Source organism: Tiliqua scincoides, chromosome 12 (genome assembly GCF_035046505.1).
Source record: "Tiliqua scincoides isolate rTilSci1 chromosome 12, rTilSci1.hap2, whole genome shotgun sequence".
Lineage (NCBI taxonomy): Eukaryota > Metazoa > Chordata > Lepidosauria > Squamata > Scincidae > Tiliqua > Tiliqua scincoides.
Window position 1 is genome coordinate 1,954,772 of NC_089832.1, and position 23,684 is coordinate 1,978,455.

The 23,684-nt window shown below is 50.5% G+C and overlaps 1 protein-coding gene and 1 pseudogene across 1 annotated transcript; one reads left to right on the forward strand and one right to left on the reverse strand.

Moving 5' to 3' along the window:
• Positions 1-8,225: 8,225 nt before the first annotated feature.
• On the reverse strand, positions 8,226-8,342 carry LOC136663299 (5S ribosomal RNA; annotated as a pseudogene).
• Positions 8,343-14,984: 6,642 nt separating this feature from the next.
• LOC136663193 (protein FAM162A-like) lies at positions 14,985-17,486 on the forward strand. The gene is made up of 4 exons (XM_066640177.1): positions 14,985-15,031; positions 15,476-15,574; positions 16,698-16,806; positions 17,379-17,486. Exons 1-4 carry the CDS (start codon positions 14,985-14,987, stop codon positions 17,484-17,486), a joined length of 363 nt encoding a protein of 120 aa, XP_066496274.1.
• Positions 17,487-23,684: the final 6,198 nt, after the last annotated feature.

Here is a 23,684-nt window from a genome sequence, read left to right on the forward strand (position 1 = left end):
AAGGGACCTCGGGACGCAGGCATCGTTCCCAGACACGACACCCAGAGTGCAAAGCGCTTGGGCAAATGGACTTCCTTTATTCTGAGAACTTGTACATTCTATTACAAAGCAGGAGAGAATAAGCCCATGAAGCTTGGAGGCAGGTTCTTCAGCTCTAGTGGGTGTTGCACCCCAAGCTCCCCGGCTGTCAGAAATGGTGAGGATAGGGGCCAGGTCTCCACCTCATGGCTAGTGCTTAAATTGGGCCCACAGTGTGGTTGGGGAGAGCAGGGAGGGGACTCCAGAGCCTGGGATTCCAGAACAGCTGCTCTGGTTCCCAGGTGGATTCTAGCGCAGCCTATGCATCAAAGAACAGAAGGACCTTGTAGAAGTCCCCCCTAGAAACTTCAGCCTCTGCCTAAAAAAATAAGGGCCAACAGCCCTTTCCTACCTCACAGGGGTGTAGTGTTCGTGAATGCACTTCAATAATACTGTGATCAGAAGCGTTACAAGTGCCTAAGGCTACAGTCCGTCCCCCCCATCTTGACCTGGATGTAAATACCTCTGAAGTCAGTGGGACTGACACCTGAGTAGGCATGCATAGGCTTGGGCTGCTCAGTGGTTCAGGAACCAGCATCAAGATTCCTTTCTCTCTTCTTGTTACCAGAGCTGTCCATGCAGCGCACGACACAGATTTCCGGTCCCAATTTGGCACTAGGCAACCCAGCCGACTGCATAATTTATCACGCGTTACATAATGTATTCGTGAATTTTAATTATTTTGCATAATTTATTCTGGGTGTTGCAATCGTGGGAGGTGCTAGAACTCTAATCCAGCCAGTCTCTGGCACCTGAGATTTCAGCAGTCCTCCTCCACCAACCTGGAAAGGAGATCTGCACGGCCAGGAGGGGCGGCTGCCGTTTTGTGCTTGTCCTAAGGAAGGTTCTTGAGAAGGGGGATGGCCAGTGTATCGTCACAGCCCCAAGGCTAGTAATTGTGGCATTTTGTTTCTTGCATGTAAAGTTGACATTCTACGGAAGCAAATCTTGCACCCCAAAACAGTGAACCCCTTGGGCTAAGTCTAATATCCACTGACCCTCTCTCCCCTTTCCAGTGCATTATCACCTGTTGTAAGCCAGCGCTCACCTGGGGACCTTCCTTGCTCCCTGGCTGGCCACGCTGGCAGCTGCCTTCAGTCATGCTGTGATTTTGCACAGGCTTCGGTTTGGGTGCATGAACTGGTAGTAATGGCAGTGTGCTCCTGATGAACACTATCTTTCCACAAATTGGCAATTGTTCATACTGAAATTTCCAGTGGGGGGGTGGGGTGGTAGACAGGGGACTGTCCCGTTTCTTCAGAATATCGCACAAAAACCAGCACCTGCTGCCAACCCACTTTGTGGAATCCTTTCAACCAATACTAGCTCCTCCCAGAAATATCTTTGCCTCTTGGTGTTCTATTCCATGGAATTCTCATGCCATGTTCTGCCCTGCACATATTCAGCATGTTTTCTGCAGTGGCCGGGCACAAGCAGATGTTCAGAGCCTCCAGGGTGATGAAGATCTGAGAGGAAACAGCCTTGGGCCCTGAGTGGTGGTGGGGTGAAGCTCTCCTCAGTCCGAGAGGACAAATGTGGAGTTCCTTCCTCACTCTGAGGGGGCCACAAGATTCCTACAGAATCCCTCCCAGTCTTGGCTCCAAACTTCTGGCTAGGGGCAGATTGCGCTAAAATCTTCCTTACAGCTTGTCAGGACGGCACAGACAACCGCCTCATCAAGGGGTCACACACTGCAGTGTCACCACCTCATCTGTGCCCATCCCACCTCCATTTCAGTGTGTCCTGTCACATGAAGGGTGGTGTCCCAGATTCTCTCCGAGGAGCACTCAGGCTTTGTGCCTCACGGAAGGGCAGATCCTCCTCACTTGGGAAAATGCACTTTCAGCCCCTTTCCATTTCATTTAAGCTGTGTTTTCTGGAAGGGCAGAGACTGGGTCTCTGTTACGTGTGACTGGCCTGTGGAGGGGACTGTTTTTCCTGGATAGCTTTTTTTTACTGGGATTTTGTGTGTGTGTGTGTTTGTTTATTAAATTAACATGTTACTGTCTAAAATCAATAAAGTGCAAAGTTTTTCATTGTTGTTTGAAACCGGTAATCCAAAGCCACTCCCATTATTTCCCAAATGGCACCAGTGCAAATGGGAGCACTGATTTCTCCAGGGATCAAAGCTGCAAGCATGTGGTTGGTCTGTGGAACTCCTTGCCACAGGATGTGGTGATGGCGACTGGCCTGGACACCTTTAAAAGGGGATTGGACAAGTTTCTGGAGGAAAAATCCATTACGGGTTACAAGCCACGATGTGTATGCGCAACCTCCTGATTTTAGAAATCAGAAGGCCATGTCAGAAGGCCAGATGCAAGGGAGGGCACCAGGATGAGGTCTCTTGTTATCTGGTGTGCTCCCTGGGGCATTTGGTGGGCCGCTGTGAGATACAGGAAGCTGGACTAGATGGGCCTATGGCCTGATCCAATGGGGCTGTTCTTATGTTCTTATGTTCTTATGCAAGGATGTGCAAAGAGTGAAAGAAAAGAGCAGGCGAGCCCCTCCCCCGACCCTCACTCAGCATCTTTATTTATTCTTAAGGATGCAACCTTCAGTGGATGAACTGAATAAGCTGTTCTGTTTAAAACCATAGCATTGAATTAAAAGGCCTCCCTGATTCATTAGTGACACCTGCAGGGCTATGTGACAAATGGGGCAGTTTGCCAAAGGGAATTCTGGGTAGAAAAGACCCTGGGGGGCAGTGACCAGTGAACTCCAGAAAATCACCAACAGACCCCTGTCCAAACAGGACAACAATCACCTGCAAATAGGACAGTAAACTGGGGGGTGGGCATTTTGGCTCTGCACTCTTTTTTTAACAGTGTTTAAAAAATGATACCTTCAATTCCTTTCTATCATTTCATTCTGCTGCATGAGGGCCCATTCTCAGTTCCTAAAGCCTGGGCGGTGCCTTATGTGATGTCGACCTAGAACATGTCCCAGCATCCCCTGGAACATGCAGGAGCTCCATGAAAGGCACCCCAGTATAGAAAGTATCCCCTGAACATATGCAGAAAGTTGGCTAAGCCCAAGGAAGTGTCTGTGCTCTTGCCTGGAAGCATGTTGGACACTAGAGGGCGGCCTCTGCCTTCTCCATCCTTGGATCTCAGGCTTCCCAGCTCTGACAAGCTGAGTCAGATCCTTTCATCTCCGTGGAGCTGAACAAACCCAGAGCCACCAGGTGACGCTATGTGTTTTGAAGTGAGCGCAGAGGCTGTCAGCCAAGGAGTGGATCCCCAGCAGGTGCCCAGGTGGGCCTGCCCTCTGCAATCAGCTCTTTATTCCTTCATAGCTCGGGCATGCCAGACACCCCTAGGAAACCTAGAGACAGGGCAGGTGGAGGCATCCATGGCTGTTTGTCCTCAGTGTCAGGCACTCAGCTATATTCCGCATCCCACCTCTGCACCCAGCAGGTCCATCTTCATTATCACAACTCATGGAACCACCCAGGCTAGACCCTGTCCAAAGCCGTCTGTGCAAACACTTCAACACCTCCCTAAATCACCCAGAATTGAACTTCCCACATCAGTAGCCATTTTAAGCAGAATCGTGAGCGCGACGGCTAAATACAAAAATCAAGTCATATTAATTAACACCAAGGGTTTTATAAAGGAAAAACAGCAAGCCAGTGCTATATTTGGAGAAAGTTTTGTAGAGCATTTGCTGTGCAGGAATTCCAGCCTCCAGTGAGCTCAAGCGGTTGCTTCACCATCAGCATAGGAAGCTCTTTGGTGCTCCACATGGGGTTGCATTGCCCCCTACTGGTCAGCATCCATGACGCTGCCAGCTTGCACTCAAGCCAATTAACCTGTCGGGAAAATGAGGCAAGGCCTCATTAGTGTGAGGCCACCCTGCTGCTTAGCCTAGGGGGCAATCCTAACCCCTTAGGTCAGTACTTTCCAGCACTGACTTAAGGACAATGCAGCTCTGAGGCAAGGGAACAAATATTCCCTTCCTTTGAGGAGGCCTCCATGAGTGCTGCCCAACTGCAGGATGCAGCACATGTCCCACTGGCACCGCTATGCCAGTGCTGGAAAGCACTGACATAAGGGGTTAGGATTGCGCCCCTAGTGTCCTTGGCAGCTGGGAGGAAATGGCTCATCCAGAGCTTCCACTGCCTTCTGACAGCTGATGGTTCAATTGTCACTGTGGTCTCCATTCCTGGGAAAATGATTTTATTTTTGTAGTTTGCAGTGCTCAGTGGCATTTTCTTGGAACTTTGCATTCCTTTCACCTTCTCTGCCATGTCATAAGCTGCTTTCGAAGTTGCAACGTTTCAGAAACACCACACTTTGTGGGAACGTATGGGTGCAAACACAGTTCACTTTTCTCCCTTCTCCTTCCCTCTTTCCAACTTGCTTGTCCACATGAGGATCCAACTGCAAGCAGTTCACAGCAAAACAGAGACTGTCAGATGGCCAAAAAATAGCACTCAGGTCATAGCTTAAATATATCAACATTGTCCAAGCCACAGCAAAACATTACACATTCAGACCAGTAACACAGACTGAAATGGTTCAGGAATTATAAGTTCAGATCATCAAGCAAAAGACACCAAAAGCATATTGGAAAAGCCAAGTTTTGTTGCCTGCTGAAAGGCCGGCAGAACCGGAGCCCAAGACTTTAGAAGGATGTGCCACAGTCTGGGTGCCACCACTGAAAAGCCCCTTTCTCTCCCCTTTCTCTCATGCCCACCTGCAACACCGGTGGGCCTCTGATTGCTGATTTCCACACTCAGGGAAGTTCATACGATGTGGGTTGCTTTCATATTGGCTGTTTTCTCTGTTGCCACCCTGGCATCCCAATGCTATCCTTGGTGGCTCCACTGGATGCAGCGGTGCCAAATGGCTACCGCTGCATCCTGTGGCACCGCTGGGAAAGCCAGAGGCTTCCTCGGGGGAAGGGGACTTTCATCCCCTTTCCCCAAGTAAGGGCGCAGGGGCAGCAATGGGTCTCCTCCATTCTGCACCAGCTATTTGCCGGCACAGGCTGGAGGAGCTCCGTGTTGGGCTTTTCAGTCCGAAACAGAGCATAGGCTGCAAGAGAGCTGGGCTCTGCTGGTCCCAGCCCCTCCCACCTTGGCTGATGGCTCATGTTGCCTTCCTGCTTTTCATCAGACCTGATTTGTGGCTCACTCTTCTCTCTTGGTTGTACCAGATAACCCAGTTGCAGTGCCAGCCTGTTCGGCCTGAGCAGGGAAAACACTGTCAAGACTTTCAGGGTTCTTGTTCCTTAAATCAGAGGCTTCCGGTTTGCAGGGTTCCTGTTTCCCGTTCGTTGTGGCTGGGGATGAATTGCGCCCCAAACTGGGCCATTTCAGTTCCCCGTAGGGGGCTGGGAGTGGAGCTAAATTCCTGGTTTCCTTTCATGACTTCAGAGAAGCACCACCTCTAAATGGCTATGGTGTGAGTGTTTTCCAAAGGGCTCCACCTCAAGGCGTGGGAATCTGCCCATTGAGCAGTAGCGTAGCTAGAGGGGGTGCAAAGCATTAAGTTTTGCAGGGAGCCTCACTGCAGCGGAAGCCTCTGTTTTGCTTTCACTGCCTGAAAGGGCTATGTGTGGGAGGGGCCGCTTGCACGCCACGGTGAGGCTCCCTGCAAAGTGCTTTGCACCCCCTCTAGCTACGCTACTACCCTTGAGATATGCAAGGGGGGGTTCCTCCCTAGAGGCTGGGTTTGTTCGGGGAACAAACAAGGCAGCCTGACATAGCCCTGGCCACGTTATGGTTTGCAATGCAGCCCCCAGCCCAAGCTTGCTGGGAGTTTTGCCTCAACATCCATGCCTGCCTGGCCCCTTGGAGTCAAGTCTGCCTTCACTTTGATTAAAATGCAGACTAATGGATGTCTACAAAGCTAACCTTTCACTCCAAAATGTTCAATTAGTTTGATTCCAAACGAACAGCTCATATTAATTAGGAGCTGGAGTCGGGCTCTTGCTAAACCGTGACGCCAGGCAGAGGCTCTCCAAGGGTTAGGAGACGGCAGGCAGGCGCTTGGAAGAGGATCGTCACTTGGGATCTGCAGTCATGGGAATAGCTCTTTCCCAGGCCCCTTTGGGGCACTTACCCAGACGTTCCCCTGGACAAATGAGAGGGGCACTTGGGAGATGATATTCCTGCCTGCAAATGCACTTAGGGCACAATCCGGAAATGATGATGGGAAGGCATTTGGGGGCAGGGCGGTGAGTGGTGGGCAGGCCTAAGGGTCTGTGGCTAGTGAGCAGGGGGTGGGGCCAGGATCCTGCACTTCTGCTGGATCCTATCCCTGGCTCCCAGCAGCCCAGAGCAGCTCCGAGCTGCTCAGATATAAGCCACTCTTAAGGTGGTGCAGATCCGATTAGCCCCATTGGGGCTGCTGTGGCTTTACCCGGCGATTCCCCTTGCCTCTGGCTGAACCACTTTTGACCCCAACGATGCTCTGGATGCGGGCAGGCCTGCCTGCTCCAGGGCAGGTCAGGATTGAACTGCCCCATTCACTGGATTTTAAATCTGAGCCTCTTTCGGTTTCAAAGCCCTGCAGGCCTTGAGTCCCTGAAAGAGCACCAGCTCCCACCTGTTCACCGTCAGCAGGTGGGCAGAACCGTGGCCCATCTCGCTTGGTATTGTCCACTCTGAGCAGCACCCATCTTGCCTGGCACCCTCTGCTAGAAGTCCTGCTGTGGGTGCTCCTTGGTGAGGTGGGTGTTGAATGGGGAAAAGGTCTTCTCAGTCAACCCCCCTCCCCACATGGTATCTCTGTGGGTAACTCTCAGCATTATCTATACAACTGTCTAATCCACCTGGCAGGACAAAGCTCCAAACAACACAGTCCTGGAACGTGCTGGAATCCCTAGCACGTATGCACTGCTGAAACAGAGACGCCTGCGTTGGCTCGGTCATGTCGTGAGAATGGATGATGGCCGGATCCCAAAGGATCTCCTCTATGGAGAACTCGTGCAAGGAAAGCGCCCTACAGGTAGACTACAGCTGTGATACAAGGACATCTGCAAGAGGGATCTGAAGGCCTTAGGAGTGGACCTCAACAGGTGGGAAACCCTGGCCTCTGAGCGGCCCGCTTGGAGGCAGGCTGTGCAGCATGGCCTTTCCCAGTTTGAAGAGACACTTGGCCAACAGTCTGAGGCAAAGAAGGAAGGCCCATAGCCAGGGAGACAGACCAGGGACAGACTGCACTTGCTCCCAGTGTGGAAGGGATTGTCACTCCCGAATCGGCCTTTTCAGCCACACTAGACGCTGTTCCAGAACCACCATTCAGAGCACAATACCAGAGTCTTTTGAGACTGAAGGTTGCCAACAACCTAATCCAACTAGATTCATCTCCTGGTAGTCTGAGTATCTGTTGGTACGTCCCTCGTACTCATGGGCCCCAGGAAAGTCCTTGGAGCAGGCCAACCAGTTCCCTCTTGCTTGGGCACAACAACCTGCAATGTGAGACGCAGGCACCAGTGTTTGGTCCTTGACTCTTGGCACGCATACGTGTGTGCGCTTCTCCATTTGTGGTGTCAGGAGCAACACACATGGAGAGGCTGCTGAGTTGATTTGCTTCCCTTTCCGAGGAGACCAGAGACTTTGCCAAAAGCCAGGAGAAGCGACAGCCCTGCACAGTGCTAAAGATAATCAGAGCCTGCCAGAGCAGGTGGGGAGGGAAGTGGGAAGCATAGAAGGACACCCAGAGCTGTGAGGCTGGTGGGTGTGCTCTGCAAGGAGGCGACAGGGGACAGATGGGGGAGAGCTGAATCACTGGTGCTACTGACGTCACCGTCTCCTGCTAGGCCAGGAGGCAGGCGGTGCTCTGCCATCAACAAGCAGGTTTGATCTTCTGGAGAATGCCGGGGAAGGAGCTTCAGGAAATGGATGCAACACAGCATTGCAAATGGTGACTGGAAAGTGCCTGGGTATGTCCGGCCCGGAAGGGCAGCCGGCACCAGGGGCAGGGGGACAAACTGGCAACTGCCCAGGAGGCCACAGAGTGCCAGCCCATTGGCCTTCCTGAACAGCAAGTTACCTGCAGTGAGGGCACCCCTAGATGTTCTGGGGGAGGCTCCTTCACGGAGACTAGTTTAGACCATTTCCTTCTCCAAGTAGCAGCCATGGAAGGGGCTGGATCAAGACTGGTTGGCAACCTTCAGTCTCAAAAGACTATGGTATAAGCCTACAGCACCCGGGATTCCCAGGCGGTCTCCCATCCAAGTACTGACCAGGCCTGACCCTGCTTAGCTTCCAAGATCAGACGAGATCGGGCATGTGCAGGGTAACAGTTGCAAGACCGCAGTGTGGGGAAGGGTAACTGAAACCTACCTCTTTGCTGCAGCCCTTATCCAAATTCATCCCCCCTCTGCATGCCCAAAGCAGATAGTATCCACGATGGAGAAAAACAAGCAAAGAGCACACTTTGTTTGCATACGTGTGGAGGCGGCCCTGGGAAAAAAAGTGGGTATAGGCACAGAGGAGACATGGTCTGTGATGTTGTGAGGGGGTGTGGGCCACACCAGGTCACATGCATGGGGGGGGCTGACACTGCTATTGGCCAAAATTTTTAAAATCTTGATATTTTCAAGTAATACTATCATGCGGTATATCATTTGCTTTGTGATTTCATGCAGAATGCAATGAAAAAAAACCGCATTGAAATATCTCTATTCTATCAAAAGTTCTGGTACACAAAAAAAATAGGGGTGAGATGATAGCACATCACCATGCTCACTGCTCAGGGCATTGCCCTGCCCACTGCATGGGAGGAGGTCCTTCGGGGTGGGGGGGGGTGATGTGATGGCCTCCTGCAGCAGGTGATGCAAACTCTAGCAAGGTGCATTTTCGGTTGGGGCGAACTTCGTCCCACATGCCTGGAAGAAAAAGAGCATCATATTTTGCATTAATCCCCCCCTCTTTATTTTCTCAGAAGTAAATGCTTCTGCTTTTTGATGGAACTACTTTTCAAGGAGGCCTGCTTGGCATTTGAAACCTATTTTAAAAAACCCCAGTTTAGGAGACAGTTCTAATTCCCAGCTGCTGGCAGAATTGCAGTTGTCTTGTGTATTCCCTAACCCCTGGGGGCTGGGGGCTAAGAATAGTCCCTCAGTTTGGCTGTACTTGTCGTAAGAGGCGACTAAACAGCCACCGGGTAGACGGGACTCGTCAGCCTGGGAAGGCAGCTCATCTGAGAGAAGGAAAACTCTGATCCCAAAACTCCGCTGCCTTGTGGCTACATCCAGTTATGGAAGAGGCTTCAGGAGTCAACCTCGAGGCAAAATCCGGAGCCGGAGTCCCTGAGGCAGTTCGTGGCTGAACACAGTCACGTTCTGGCAACTCCTGCGACGCCACTGGAACCAACCGTATTGGCCTCTGCCTTTCCATTGGACCATTTCAGCGACGTGGAGAGGGGGGATTTGCTGCATGGGAAACAGTCTGTCCTCCATATCTACCTTACCCAGGCTTCACACACTGGAGAGGACACTGTTCCAGAACCACCATTCAGAGTGCGATACCATAGTTTTCTGAGACTGAAGGATGCCAACTGAAGTGTGTATTCCCTGAAGCATTTGGTGGGCCGCTGTGAGATACAGGAAGATGGACTAGATAGGCCTTTGGCCTGATCCAACAGGGCTCTTCTTATGCTCTTAATGTGATGGTCAGAAGTTGGCAGTAAGAAAGGAAAGCACTCTGAGGCTGTGCAAAAAGCCTTCCTGTCAAGTGACCACAAGCTGCCCAGCCATGGGGGAAGCAGGGGGAGGATGAACCCTGGGGGGCACTGACCCCACCCCACATGCCCCCCCTCCTCTGGTGCTACTTATGGCTCTGGGGAGAACTGTCTTGCTTGCCTGTGCCTGGAATTTCCACAGAGGTGAGGTTTTCATGCCCAGGGCTCAGTCATTTCTCTGCTTTCACAGCTCCAGAGACAACTCAGGCCCATGTGGCATAGTTAAAGTTCACTGATCCAGAACACTCAGGGGCTGAGACTGCACCCAACAGTGGCATTTTCCTCCAGTACCGATGCAGCTGTGATTCTTGCATCCTTTCTTGAATAATTGTGAGTTCCAGCTACACAAAGCCTTGTTGACCTAAAAGGAAAGTGATTGTATTCAGGTTATAGATTTTCAGCCCCTGACACAACAGAATTCATCGCAGGGTTTTTGCTCACAATGTGAGCCCAGCTTCAGAATCTGAATGACATTTCAATCAATCAATCAACAGTATTTATATACCGCTTTTCAACTAAAGTTCACAAAGCGGTTTACAGAGAAAAATCAAATAACTAAATGGCTCCCTGTCCCAAAAGGGCTCACAATCTAAAAAGATGCAAATGAATACCAGCAGACAGCCACTAGAACAGACAGTGCTGGGGTGAGGTGGGCCAGTTACTCTCCCCCTGCTAAAAGGAGGAGCACCCACTTGAAAAAGTGCCTCTTACCCAATTAGCAGGGGCTAATTTTATCAAGTTCAACACTGGGTTAGCGATCAGTTGTGCCCTTCCTTCACAGGGAACTGCCTGCTTTCCCCCCCAAAACAAATATTAATTGCAATGTATTCACATTTCTATTTCAGCCTTCTCTCCTCCTCTTTCTTAACATTTCTGAAACATTGCAAAACTGCTCCAGGGGTTGTAGGGAGAAGCGTCACTGGTGCTAGCCAATCAGCACTAGATGCTGCTGGCTTTTAGGCTGCAACATTTAGTGCTTGCGGGGGGGGGGGAGGATTCAAGCTCAGCCCTGGAAAGGTATACTCAGTGGCGTAGCTAATGACTGTGCAGTCCGGTGCCAAGCTCAAAATGTTGCCCCAGAATTGATGTCACAACTGGAAGTGACATCACACCCAGGCTTTTTAAAAAGTGAAAATTGGGAGGAACCCACCTCCTCCCTCCAGCAGTTCACCACCTACTTGCTCTGCTGCTTCCCCCCAGTTAGTGGCATAACTAAGGCATTTATCTGCAACCTGGGGTCAAAGAAGATTTTGTAGCCCCCCTGCATGACAAAATCAAATTTAATTAAGTAAATAAATTGATTCCATGCTGAATCATAATAACATCTCATTGGCACGCAGAACAAACAGTCTCATAGGTCAGTTTGGAGTTAAGCAAATCCACTTTTTGTTCCACAAGTCAGTTGTGTTTTCATTTTCTGGTTAATTGGCCTTAACTTTTGATAGAAAACAGATATTCCAGTGCCGTTTGTTTCATTGCATTCTGCATTAAATTACCTTTCCAATGATATATAACATGATGGCATTATTCATACATACCAAGATTTTCACAATTTTCGTCACTAGTGTTAAGCTCAGCTTGTTGCCCCTCTAAAGCTTGATGCCCGGTGCAACTGCTACCCCCTGCACCCCCTTAGCTATGCCACTGGGCACACTGGGCTGAACGCTATGAGGTTCTTCAAAGGCAGCTCCACTGCTCAACAGTCTGCCGTCGCCCTCAGAAAGCAAGGCCATGGTTTATACAAGGAAGTTTATACAGAATCCTTGTATTCGTGTTGTCACTGTGACTCAGGATTTCTGACTGGGGGAAGGTTCACCACAGCATTGCATCAACGCCTTTTCTACAGGAAGCCGTTTCCGCTTATGGGCTCACAGATATCTCTGTGAATTCTCTGAGTTACCTTGGAAGGTGTGGCCGCTTCCACACTGATTTGCTGGAACCACAATCATTGCAGTGCCAGCGACCTGCTAGAACTCACAGGTAGGCCCTGGGGCAGGCACACCACGCGATGCTCATGAGAATGGCTGTGTGCAGGCTTCTTGCAACTACACGGAGCGCAGGAGCTCTCCAGAGAAGCTACAGCTTTGCTCATCCAGGAATATCAGCACATGCCAGACAAGCGTCTTCCAGCAAGACAGGAGCCTCTCTGAACAGCAGGCCAGCTCCTCAAAGAGCATCCTCAGGTGGGTAGAGCAGTCCTCTCTGGCTTTAACATTTCCTGAAAGGCAATGTGGCAGGGCAATGGAGAGGACTGTCTGAAGGGGAGCATGCTCAGTATGTGAGAGAGGTATTTGGCCAAGGGGGGGCTGGGGGCTAAGAATAGGCCCTCAGTTTGGCTGTACTTGTCGTAAGAGGCGACTAAACAGCCACCGGGTAGATGGGACTCGTCAGCCTAGGAAGGCAGCTCATCTGAGAGAAGGAAACTCTGACCTCAAACCTCCACTGCCTTGTGGCTACATCCAGTTCTGGAAAAGGCTTCAGGAGTCAACCTCGAGGCAAAATCAGGAGCCGGAGTCCCTGCGGCAGTTCATGGCTGAACACAGTCACGTTCTGGCAACTCCTGCGACGCCGCTGGAACCAACCGTATTGGCTTCTGCCTTTCCATTGGACCATTCCAGCGACGTGGAGAGGGGGGATTTGCTGCATGGGTAACAGCCTATCCTCCATACCTTCTTTACCCAGGCTTCGCGCACTGGAGAGGACACTCCAACTTCGCCATACGGCGTCGGCACAACACGGGAAGCAGCAGTTTACCGGTTATAAGTCTTTGCTCGATTGGCGTAGAGCATGACACCAGGGGCTGCTTCCGACGGTGGGAGAGATCATTGCATCTCATTGGGCAGCTACCGCCCGCCTTAAGCTGGGCAGTCCCCAGCCAGTAAGGTGTTGCCTCGCCACGGTCCGTTAACCTCATGGGGTGCGTGGGGTTTAGGGTGAAAACCGACAAGCGGATCGACAACTCTGCACCATGCAACAGAAAACAGAAGGGATTGTCACTCCCGGATTGGCCTTTTCAGCCACACTAGACGCTGTGCCAGAACCACCTTTCAGAGCGCGATACCATAGTCTTTCGAGACTGAAGGTTGCCAATATATATATATATTTGGCCAAGGGAACCAGAGCTCTGTGAAGGCGCATACACTCACTCTTCAGGTCCCTGGCTGAGCCCCTTCCATCTCCTGTCTAAAGATCTGGCAAGCTGCTGTCAGTCAGAATCGGCAGTCCTGAGCCCACCACTATTCCTCAGGGGCTCTGTTTCACACTGGTGGGTGACTAGCTTCATCTCTCACATGCGCAGAAAGACCCTCTGATGCACTCAGCATATTTCTACCTTGCACGTCTTTCAAGCAGAGCTGGTGTCGGGGACTGGGAGAGCCACACAGCTGATGGATGTTATGGTTGGGAGGGATTCTTTCCTTGGCGTCCCAGCTGGTATTTGGGGAGCCAACTGGGTTGGCCACAGTCAGGTGGAGCTGAAGGATTCTCAAAGGAGTGGGCAGCAGGGCTGGTTGTAGCCATGCGCAGTGGAAGAACCTCAGCCCCAAACTCTTGCCTTTTGGGAAGCGTTCTGCATTCCTGATCTCGTGTCCAAACTTTCCTGGCACCCTTCTGCAATAAGGTGATCTCTGATGGTTCCTAGCTGCCACCACTTCCCCCAAGCCACCCTGGCCACAAATCTTTGAGCCTCTAGAGCCAGTGAGGATTTAAGCCAGGTTGAATATCCACCACACAGCCTCTCCTGTTCAAATGCACCTTTTTGTGAGATGATGATAAACATAATAATAATATACGTACAATTAGATGATGGGTGATTTTAGGACACCTGTGAGTTTTTCTTTTGCATTTCTTTCCTTGCGAAAGGTAGTCTGGGACAGAAAGGGAGGGCGGGACCCCCATCTTTTCTTCTTTCTAAATGATCCAACTTGTGCAGTGCTCGCGCGCGCGCGCGGGGTGGGGGGGTTCAGCATCTGTGCTGTAACTTCCAGACTTGGCAATGTATTCTCGGTGCGTTCTGCCCACAAACTATAAATCATTTAGAGGCTATTTTCATTGCAAAGCTTGTTCTGAGAGCAACGTGTTTTATCGATTTCAGTGGAGGGAATTGCTAGAGGGAGATGAGACATTTGCCATTTCCATCTGGGAGCTGCTGTTTTTCTAAAAGCAACCCCCAAAAAAACCCCACTTCCCAACATCCTTTAATGAAAGTTTACTGGAGAGAAAAAATCGGGTCACCTTGAAATGTACTTAGTGCTTCCACCCTGACTAAGGACACACTGAGAAGGCTTTAAGTGGCAAGCAAGAGGGTTTGTGATTTAGAGATATTCCCTTGTATGGGATACCTGACAACAAAATGAAGGAAATGGGGCAATGGGGCTCTAAGGCCAGATGGGGGTTACAGCAAAGGCTACGGCTTTGGGCCTCTTCAGCCTAGAAAAGAGACGCCTGAGGGGGGGCATGATTGAGACATACAAAATTATGCAGGGGATGGACAGAGTGGATAGGGAGATGCTCCTTACACTCTCACATAACACCAGAACCAGGGGACATCCACTAAAATTGAGTGTTGGGTGGGTTAGGACAGACAAAAGAAAATATTTCTCTACTCAGCGTGTGATCGGTCTGTGGAACTCTTTGCCACAGGATGTGGTGATGGCGACTGGCCTGGACGCCTTTAAAAGGGGATTGGACAAGTTTCTGGAGGAAAAATCCATTACGGGGTACAAGCCATGATGTGTATGTGCAACATCCTGATTTTAGAAATGGGCTATGTCAGAAGGCCAGATGCAAGGGAGGGCACCAGGATGCAGGTCTCTTGTTGTCAGGTGTGCTCCCTGGGGCATTTGGTGGGCCGCTGTGAGATACAGGAAGCTGGACTAGATGGGCCTATGGCCTGATCCAGTGGGGCTGTTCTTATATTCTTATGGGGCTGTCAGCACAGAGGAAGGCTTGAGACAGCTGCCCAGATTGTCGGATCACCCTGGAAGTGAACATTGTGTTTTAAGTCAGTGCTCACTCTGTGGCCTTCGTCTATGGATCCCAAAACACAACATGGTGTCAGTGGTGGGATAACTTTGAGAGGGACCTTTGTGTTCACAAAAGCAACAGCCTTGTGGTATCATAAAGAGAGCCAGGATGGTGTTGGGGTCCAGGAGTTGGACTTAAGAGCAGCAAGATCCAGGTTCAAGTCCCTGCTCAGCTTCCTGGGTGACCATGGGCCAGTCACTCTATCGCAGCCTCACCTTCCTCGCAGAGCTGTTGTGAGGACAAAAAGACTATGTACACAAACCTGAACTCCTTGGAGGAAGGACGGGATAAAAATGTGAAAAATAAACAAAGACTAGCACATTTATTCTAGCATTTCATGAACCAGAGCCTGCTTCATCAGATGCATATGGAGGGTCAGTTCTCAGGCACAGATATATTGGGGGGGGGGTGGATGAAGGAAAAGGGAAAAAATGAGGACATATAAACAGTGTGGTCAGAGGGTTACAGAATGCAAGAGGCACTATCTATGGCCACTTTTAAGTGTAATATTAGCAGTTTTCACACAGGGTTTAGGAAGGGCAGAAAGCAGGGCTGTGTGTGGGTGTCCCTTAGCTATTATCTGTGTCCACTTTATGCATATTGAAATGTCTTACCAGCACTCTCCTTTTTTAAGTCCGGCCGGTGATGACCTATTGATTCTATTTTAAAGGCCACAGTGCGTTCAGGAACGAGAAAAGACCAACAGAGTTTGACAAAAAGGTCTTGCTGTGGACAGGGCGCTTTCGGAAAGAGGAAGACATCCCACCGCTCTTGTCGTAAGTAACCACCGCTGTTGGGCTTCTGTTGCAACCTCCTTGGAAGAGTGACGGGGGCTGGAGGGAGCTGGTGTGGCACCACAGCCTCTCTGGTGCCCATGCACCCCTCTGACGCCCCTCTGTGTTTTGTAGCATGTATTGAGAAAGCTGCGGAAGCCTTTTAGCCAAATAGGACAGCAGAACAAAAGACACGAGTGTGCAGTCCTGATAGGGGACAGTTAAAGGTCTACCAGAACCCCGCCTGTCACGCAAGACCTTGTCAGCCAGTGAGAGTGAAATCCCAGCTCTATCTCCCCACTGCACACCCACACAGCCATTATTTCCCATGTCACCCAAAATACACCAGCGTGGCAAGCGAGCTTCCTCTGAAGGAACGACACCAGGGCTGTGTGATGTGGGAAGTGAAGGGCGTGGGTGGCTGTTCATTCTCTCCGTCCCAAAATAAACCAAACCAATTTGGGAACATTCATTTCTCCCCTTCCCTTGGGAAGGAGCTTTGGAAAGCAGGCAGACTGCAGCACCCGACAACTTCCGCCGCAAGAACAAACAAGAGCCCTGACAGCTTTTTTTTATTACTGTTTCTTCATCATGACACCCGATAACTATCTGATCACACAGGACAGAAGGCAAAGCTTGGAGCGGAAATGAATGTGCCTCCTGCCAAAACCCCCCCCCCCGGCATTTCCCTTCAAGATCCTTCTCCCAATTTCTGTGATGAATATCTACCAAACACTTCATATTTGAAGTCCGTGTTTCATATGCTGCATTATTTGATATCCGATTCCAATATTTACTAAGGACATCAGGAGGGCACTGCTAGATCAGGCCCAAAAGGGCCCATCTGGGTCTACAGCTTGTTTTCCAAAGTGACCCACCAGCTGCCCCGGGGAAGTCCATAGCAGAGCCCCCAAAACCAACAGCCCTCTCCCACTGTTATACCCTTGCAACTGGTATTTCAGGCCAGACTGTCTCTAAACCTGGAGGTTCCATGCATCCATCATGCCCAGCATCTGTCAAAGCACTGATGGTTCCATGAAGAGGTGGACATGCAATTTTTTTGGGAGGGGGATGGAGACTGTGGAGCTGCTGACCTCCCCAGTTCTACTGTTTGGGTGTTTTGCAGAGTTGAAGTTCTGAAGGCTGCTCAAAGCCAACTGCGGATCCGAATTTGCTACATCATGATTGCGCTGACTCTTCTGGGATGCATGGCCATGGTCTTCTCTGGGAAACTGGTAAGCAGTGATCCTCACTCCTTTCTCAGACCTGGAAAAATATTCTCTCTCTCTCTCTCTCTCTCTCTCTCTCTCTCTCTCTGACTACACAAGACACTAAACTACCTAGATGTTGAGTCTGATCCAACAGGGCTCTTCTTGCTTGTGAAATGGAAACCCAGAGACCCATCATTTCTTTGCATTTATTTATTTGCTGTGTTTACAAGCCTGCCTTTTCACACAAAAATTTCAAGAGCAGAGAGAGAGAGAGGGTGAAACAACAAAACACAACAACAGCCAGTGTGTAAACAAAGCAAACCCTCCAGCATTTCTGATGCACGTCTGGGGAAATCAATTCATTTTTCACATGGCACAGAGAATGGAGCGAAGGCAGTGCTGGCGGGCACAAGGTCCCAGGAGGGGCACTCCAGAGTCAAGGTCCCCAAACAGAGCAGAGAAAGCCCAACCCTGGCTAAAACCCCCCTCCCCCTCCCCCGTCTTGGATCTTCTCAGGCACACAGAACTAGTCACTGTGTGGTTTTTGGGGGTCCTGAACTGGAAAATGTCACTGAGTCAATGTCTTGTTTTCCAAGGCTGCCAAAAGAGACGACACTTTGCTGAAGATGAATGCGGAGAAGAAGGCCAAATGGAGAGCTGAAGGGCAGCAGGAGCGGGGCATGGGAGTGGCAAAGGCAGAATGACCAGGAGAAAGAGCCTCCCCAAGGGCTTCTCAGGAGCAAGCCTCGCCCAGAGTCAACACACCTTTGCTCCTGTCACCCGGAGGCCTGGGTGTGCCCCTTCCGCTTGTTCAGGCAGCCAAAAGCCTTCACTGGGTTTGTGGGCAGAATAGCTGAGCTCAAGACGCCAACAGTACTGGTCAGTCCCCAGGACAATGGAGACCATCTAGAGCCAGCAGATCAAGGGGTGGCCATCTTTAAATTGTAGGGGATAAATGGTCCCCTGGAACAGTGTAAGCCGCAGCACCAAAGGCCAAATTCTTCACCCCCCCCAAAAAAAAGAATGACAAAGAGTGTTCATTTTTATGTATTTTATCCATTTTGAAAGCCAGTAACATCAAAATGAATGTAAATATGCTTTTCTTCTTCTTTTTTTGCAGTAAAATACTCCATATTCTAGGAGATGTGATTTTGAGTGTGTGCCGCGCAAACTCTCTACATTATCATAGCAACCCTATGAGAAATGGCAGCAACTGTTACCCTGCACATGGCCGATCTCGTCTGATCTGGGAAGCTAAGCAGGGTCAGGCCTAGTTAGTACATGGATGGGAGACTGCCTGGGAATACCGGGTGCTGTAGGCTTAGACCATGATCTCGGATGCTAAGCAGGGCCAGGCCTGGTTAGTACTTGGATGGGAGACTGCCTGGGAATACCGGGTGCTGTAGGCTTAGACCATGATCTCGGAAGCTAAGCAGGGTCAGGCCTGGTTAGTACTTGGATGGGAGAGCGCCTGGGAATACCGGGTGCTGTAGGCTTAGACCATGATCTCGGATGCTAAGCAGGGCCAGGCCTGGTTAGTACTTGGATGGGAGACTGCCTGGGAATACCGGGTGCTGTAGGCTTAGACCATGATCTCGGATGCTAAGCAGAGCCAGGCCTGGTTAGTACTTGGATGGGAGACTGCCTGGGAATACCGGGTGCTGTAGGCTTAGACCATGATCTCGGATGCTAAGCAGGGCCAGGCCTGGTTAGTACTTGGATGGGAGACTGCCTGGGAATACCGGGTGCTGTAGGCTTAGACCATGATCTCGGATGCTAAGCAGGGCCAGGCCTGGTCAGTACTTGGATGGGAGACTGCCTGGGAATACCGGGTGCTGTAGGCTTAGACCATGATCTCGGATGCTAAGCAGGGCCAGGCCTGGTTAGTACTTGGATGGGAGACTGCCTGGGAATCCCGGGTGCTGTAGGCTTATACCATAGTCTTTCGAGACTGAAGGTTGCCAACCACCATTATGAGAAATGCAACTGTCCCAAGATCACACAGACCCAGTGAACTCAGCTGGGTCATCCTTGCTGTAGCCCAATACACAGGGAATGACTGCCCACTAGGTCAGCCGATTGGTCGTTCTCTCAGTGCGGTCAACCCAGACTGGCAGCTGTAGGGTCTCAGTCAGGAAATCTTCTCTGCTCTGCTTAGAAGGGCTGGCACTTGAACCAAGGACCTTTTGGGTGCAAAGCAGCTGCTCTTCTCCAGAACCACAGCCCCCTCCAGCTAACCGCTAGGCCATACTGCCTCGCAAACGGCTGGAGTGTGGCAAATGCATGAAAACAGTGCCAGGGAATGCAAGGAGAGAGAGAGGGCAGATCTGACTATTCCCCAGGGGGCTTCAGCCCAGCCACTGGGATTTGCTTTTCGCCATGCCGTGACATTAACAAACATCGCACCAGATACACGCACTGTTTGTGAGCTTTTCGTCTGACAGGCTGACACCAAATTTCTCATTCTTTTTATTATGCAACCCAGCAGTTCAGACTGCTTCCTAAGATGTAGCTGACAGCCGACAGTGGTATTTTTCCTCCTGCCTTCTTTTACTCTCCTCACCATAAGAACATTCATAACAACGTTTTATGAGCGTCCGGAAGGTGAAGACTCCTGCTTCTCGTTCCCATGGCTGTAAAAGCAAAGGACAGAAGGATTAAGCAAGGACTGGGCTGTTTTAGCACAGGGCTGCTTGGCAATGATCCTGTTTACTTGCTCAGCCTTTGACGGGGCACAGAAGCAAGAGGACAGGTAGACAAGCTGTGCCTGCCCTCCATCAAGACCACAAGGATCTCACTACCTCAACACTGCTTCTTGCTGAGAACCTCTGAGCAACTCTGCCAGGCCAGGAAAAAGTGGTCGCAGCCCCCAACCCAGCAGCAGAGGGGTCCGTGCCTGGAAAGGTCAACTTCTCATTCAAATTCAGTCTCCCCCAGCCTGGTCAAAAAGGAGGCCCAGTTCTCCACTCTGCATCATGGAACGGTGCAGTTCTATGTGCTGTTCTTCATAGTCCATGTTTGATGTCATGTGCTTTGAGCACATGGTTGGCAACCTTCAGTCTCAAAAGACTGTGGTATAAGCCTACATCACCCGGTATTCCCAGGCGGTCTCCCATCCAAGTACTAACCAGGTCTGACCCTGCTTAGCTTCTGAGATCAGATGAGATCGGGCATGTGTTGAGCACAGCTTTGCCCCAATTTTGCAGTCAATTCCAAAATGATGCCACCTGGGCTGTTGCTGTTCGGAGTGATGCTCTGGCATCTCACATGACTGCCCCTTCCCAGACATTCTTCAACAGTCCACAGCTAAAAACAGGGGGATGCTTGAACCTGGGACACTCTCGTTCTCATACCACAGATTCTTGTCTGGGGCCTCCATAATGCACTGCTGAAGGCTGTCCTCCCCCTACTCTCTTGCGGCTGCAGCTGAGTAAGGGGGCCCTTGCTTTGCACGCAGACAGTTCCAGATACAGGCACCATCAGGTGGGGCTGGAAAGGAAAGACCTGTGTCTTGAACCCTCAAGGGCCACCATCCAGGCTGAGCCAGGTGTCCTGAAGCTCTCCCTAAATCGAAAGCAGCCTTGTCTGAAGACACACACACACACACCACGTGGCAAGCAATGCCTCCCTTAGCATGCAAGGAAGGTGAGACTTGTGTGCGTTAGAGACACAACACACCCACCACGAGTTAACTTTTAGCATCCCCAAGAAACAAGGTGGACCCTGAAGGACGACAACTTCAGCACCTCAGGCTGGAGTTTGCATGTTGCAATACATCCCCCCCCCCCAAGTCCAAAATAGGGATTTAATGGGATGGGAATCACTTGGCAGGGACTGGGGAGGTAGAGGCAGCTGCAGTGTCTGTCCCAGTTCATCCTGTTAGGACTAACCTGGCAATGGCTACCGCAGTTGGTGCTGGGTGTACACCCCAAAGCTCTAAGAATTTGCCACCAGGCATGCCGGGCTTCCTTGCCAGTCATTGGGGCCTCCAGAGGCTGGGGCTTCTCCTTTCATCTCCCTCGGGTTCCCAGGAAGGAATCTCATTTCGCACATTTGCTAATGTATTCTTTTACACCTCTTGGAGTTGTCTTTGCAGCTTCCCCAGCTGGGCAAATTTCTGTTATTAAACGTGTAAGCAAGCAATCAACAACACGGGACTGGCAGGTAAATGCTGCGAGCTTTGATCTACATTTCTTTGGCATCTAATCAAAATAACTTCAGGGAGGAGTAGACACCCCAAATCCAGGCATCTTTCTGTGCCCTCCGAACATTTCTCCGGTATCCAGTACAGATCTAAATATTCCCACTCACGGCCTCCATTTGTGGAGCCCTAATTTGGTGGTGAGACAAGGTAAAAGAGCAAGCAAGTTCACCCTCGTGAAAACACCCTCAACTTAGAGCATGGCTCATTGCGGAAAAGGTTTGGCACAGATAGACGTGTACCCTGGCCCATGGCACCAAGGCAGATCATATTCTGCCCCCACAGTTGCTCTGTTGTGGGGCAGCAATTTTAAATCCTCATTTCTCAGTTTCCAGCCTGCTTAACAAATAAGTCCTTCACGATCTCTGAGTGAGCTTGTCTTCTTTTATTCCTCAAGATAAGTGGTTTAGCTAGGGGGGGTGCAAAGCACTAAGTTTTGCAGGGAGCTTCACCTTGGCATGCAAGTGGCCTCACTCCCTCACTCCCTCACTTTCTGAGCCATTCCAGGTGGAGGGACCAAAAAGAGGCATTGGACAGAATAGCTCTGGATGGGGAGGGGCTACTTGCATACTGTGGTGAGGCTTCCTGCAAAACTTAGTGCTTTGCACCCCTCTAGCTATGCCACTGCTTAAAACGAATATTTGTCATGTGTGTAGGGGGTTCTTGAATGTGCAGACTGCAGCCCCCAGACTTCCTCTGGGGGCTGGGGATAAGAATAGGCCCTCAGTTTGGCTGTACTTGTCGTAAGAGGCGACTAAACAGCCACCGGGTAGATGGGACTCGTCAGCCTGGGAAGGCAGCTCATCTGAGAGAAGGAAAACTGATCCCAAACCTCCACTGCCTTGTGGCTACATCCAGTTAAGGAAAAGGCTTCAGGAGTCAAAATCCGGAGCCGGAGTCCCTGAGGCAGTTCATGGCTGAACACGGTCACGTTCTGGCAACTCCTGCGACGCCGCTGGAACCAACCGTATTGGCCTCTGCCTTTCCATTGGACCATTTCAGCAACGTGGAGAGGGGGATTTGCTGCATGGGAAACAGTTTATCCTCCATACCCACTTTACCTAGGCCTCGCGCACTGGAGAGGACACTCCAACTTCGCCATACGGCGTTGGCACAACATAGGAAGCAGCAGTTTACCGGTTATAAGTCTTCACTCGATTGGCATAGAGCGTGATGCCAGGGGCTGCTTCCAACGGTGGGAGAGATCATTGCATCTCATTGGGCAGCTACCACCCGCTGTAAGCTGGGCAGTCCCCAGCCAGTAAGGTGTTGCCTCGCCACGGTCCGTTAACCTCACGGTGTGCGTGGGGTTTAGGGTGAAAACCAACAAGCGGATCGACAACTCTGCACCATACTAGACGCTGTGCCAGAACCACCATTCAGAGCGCGATACCATAGCCCTTCGAGACTGAAGGTTGCCAACAAGTAAGACTGCATCACGTGTATTATCTTGGTGTTGTCTTCTCAACAAAGGTCAGGTCAGGCTGTCATGTCAAAAAGGGGACCCAGGAACCAAAGGAGGGGGCCTGGAAATTTCCTGGGATCTTACATTTTCCCAGGGGCCATGAGAGGGCCATGAGAGGCCATGATCTCACCTGGGCCCATGAGACATCATACCTGGGCAGAGGGTCAGAAAAGGGGCCTGGTAGCCAAAGGAGGGGAGCAGGAAATTTCTTGGGAATCTCAGAAAACATCTGCATATATTGTGCGAAAAGTAGGATTCGCATTTGGTGTAAGCCTACATTGCTTTATGTATCATGATTTGTAGAAATTATGATCCAATGAAGAAGAGAAGGGACCCGAAAGAAACTTTGTACCACAAAAAGGGGCCCAAAAGAAACTGTGTACCACCTGATAAAATTCCTCCCAGAAGCCCTGGTTTGCATGGATGCCCTTTGCCTCTGCACATGTATTTATTTATTTTATTTATCTCACATCAGAACTGTCCTGTTGATTCAGACCCAGACACTGTCTAATCCAGTACCCTTTTTCCACCAGTGGCAAACCCGATGCGTTTGGGACCAGGGCGAGGCCATCATGTTACAAGTGCGCAAGAATCAACCAGGAGAGGCATTGGTTGCGCCTTTGATTCCCAAAGTGGTGTGTCTAAGTGGATATTATGCAGGGTGGTGATAATCGGTGTTAAGTCATTATCTAAGCTGTTTAATTTGATGTTGCACTGTAAATAAATTGGCGTTTATTTACATGCATATTTTGGTGAGAGGGAGATAAAAACCAGAATTCCTAGCAACAACATAATGATGTTATGATGACACTAACAGAAAAAAAAAAATTGCAGCTGCCATTCAGGGCTTAACTGCTCACTTATTAAAAAATAAAAACTTTATAATGCAGTAAAGGAGAGACAATAAACCATATAGAAGAGCCTGTCTAGTCACATGTCTTGATCCCAAAAAGGAGGCCTGGATATTCGCTAGCAGGTCCCCACTTCTGAGGGGAGCAAATAACAGGTTATGTTTCTGGGTTCAGGCTTCCTAAAGGACTGGTATGTGTTGACTGTCTTTAAATGGACCCCTGGAGAGGTTGCCAACTGACCTGCAACCAAGAGCCTGGTTTGCTCTTGAGCCATTAACCAGTGGCAGCTTCAGCTTTAGGTGGGTCTGGGCAAAAGGCTTACGGGGCTCATGATTGTGTGTTCCTCCATTCAGAAGGCACTTGGGCATCCCAGTTATTCCCCCCC

Coding starts and splice junctions, on each gene's coding strand:
- LOC136663193 (XM_066640177.1), top strand. CDS start 14,985: ATGGGCCAGTCACTCTATCGCAGCCTCACCTTCCTCGCAGAGCTGTT. Junction 15,032..15,475: donor ACCTTCCTCGCAGAGCTGTT/GTGAGGACAAAA, acceptor TAAAGGCCACAG/TGCGTTCAGGAACGAGAAAA. Junction 15,575..16,697: donor GACATCCCACCGCTCTTGTC/GTAAGTAACCAC, acceptor GGTGTTTTGCAG/AGTTGAAGTTCTGAAGGCTG.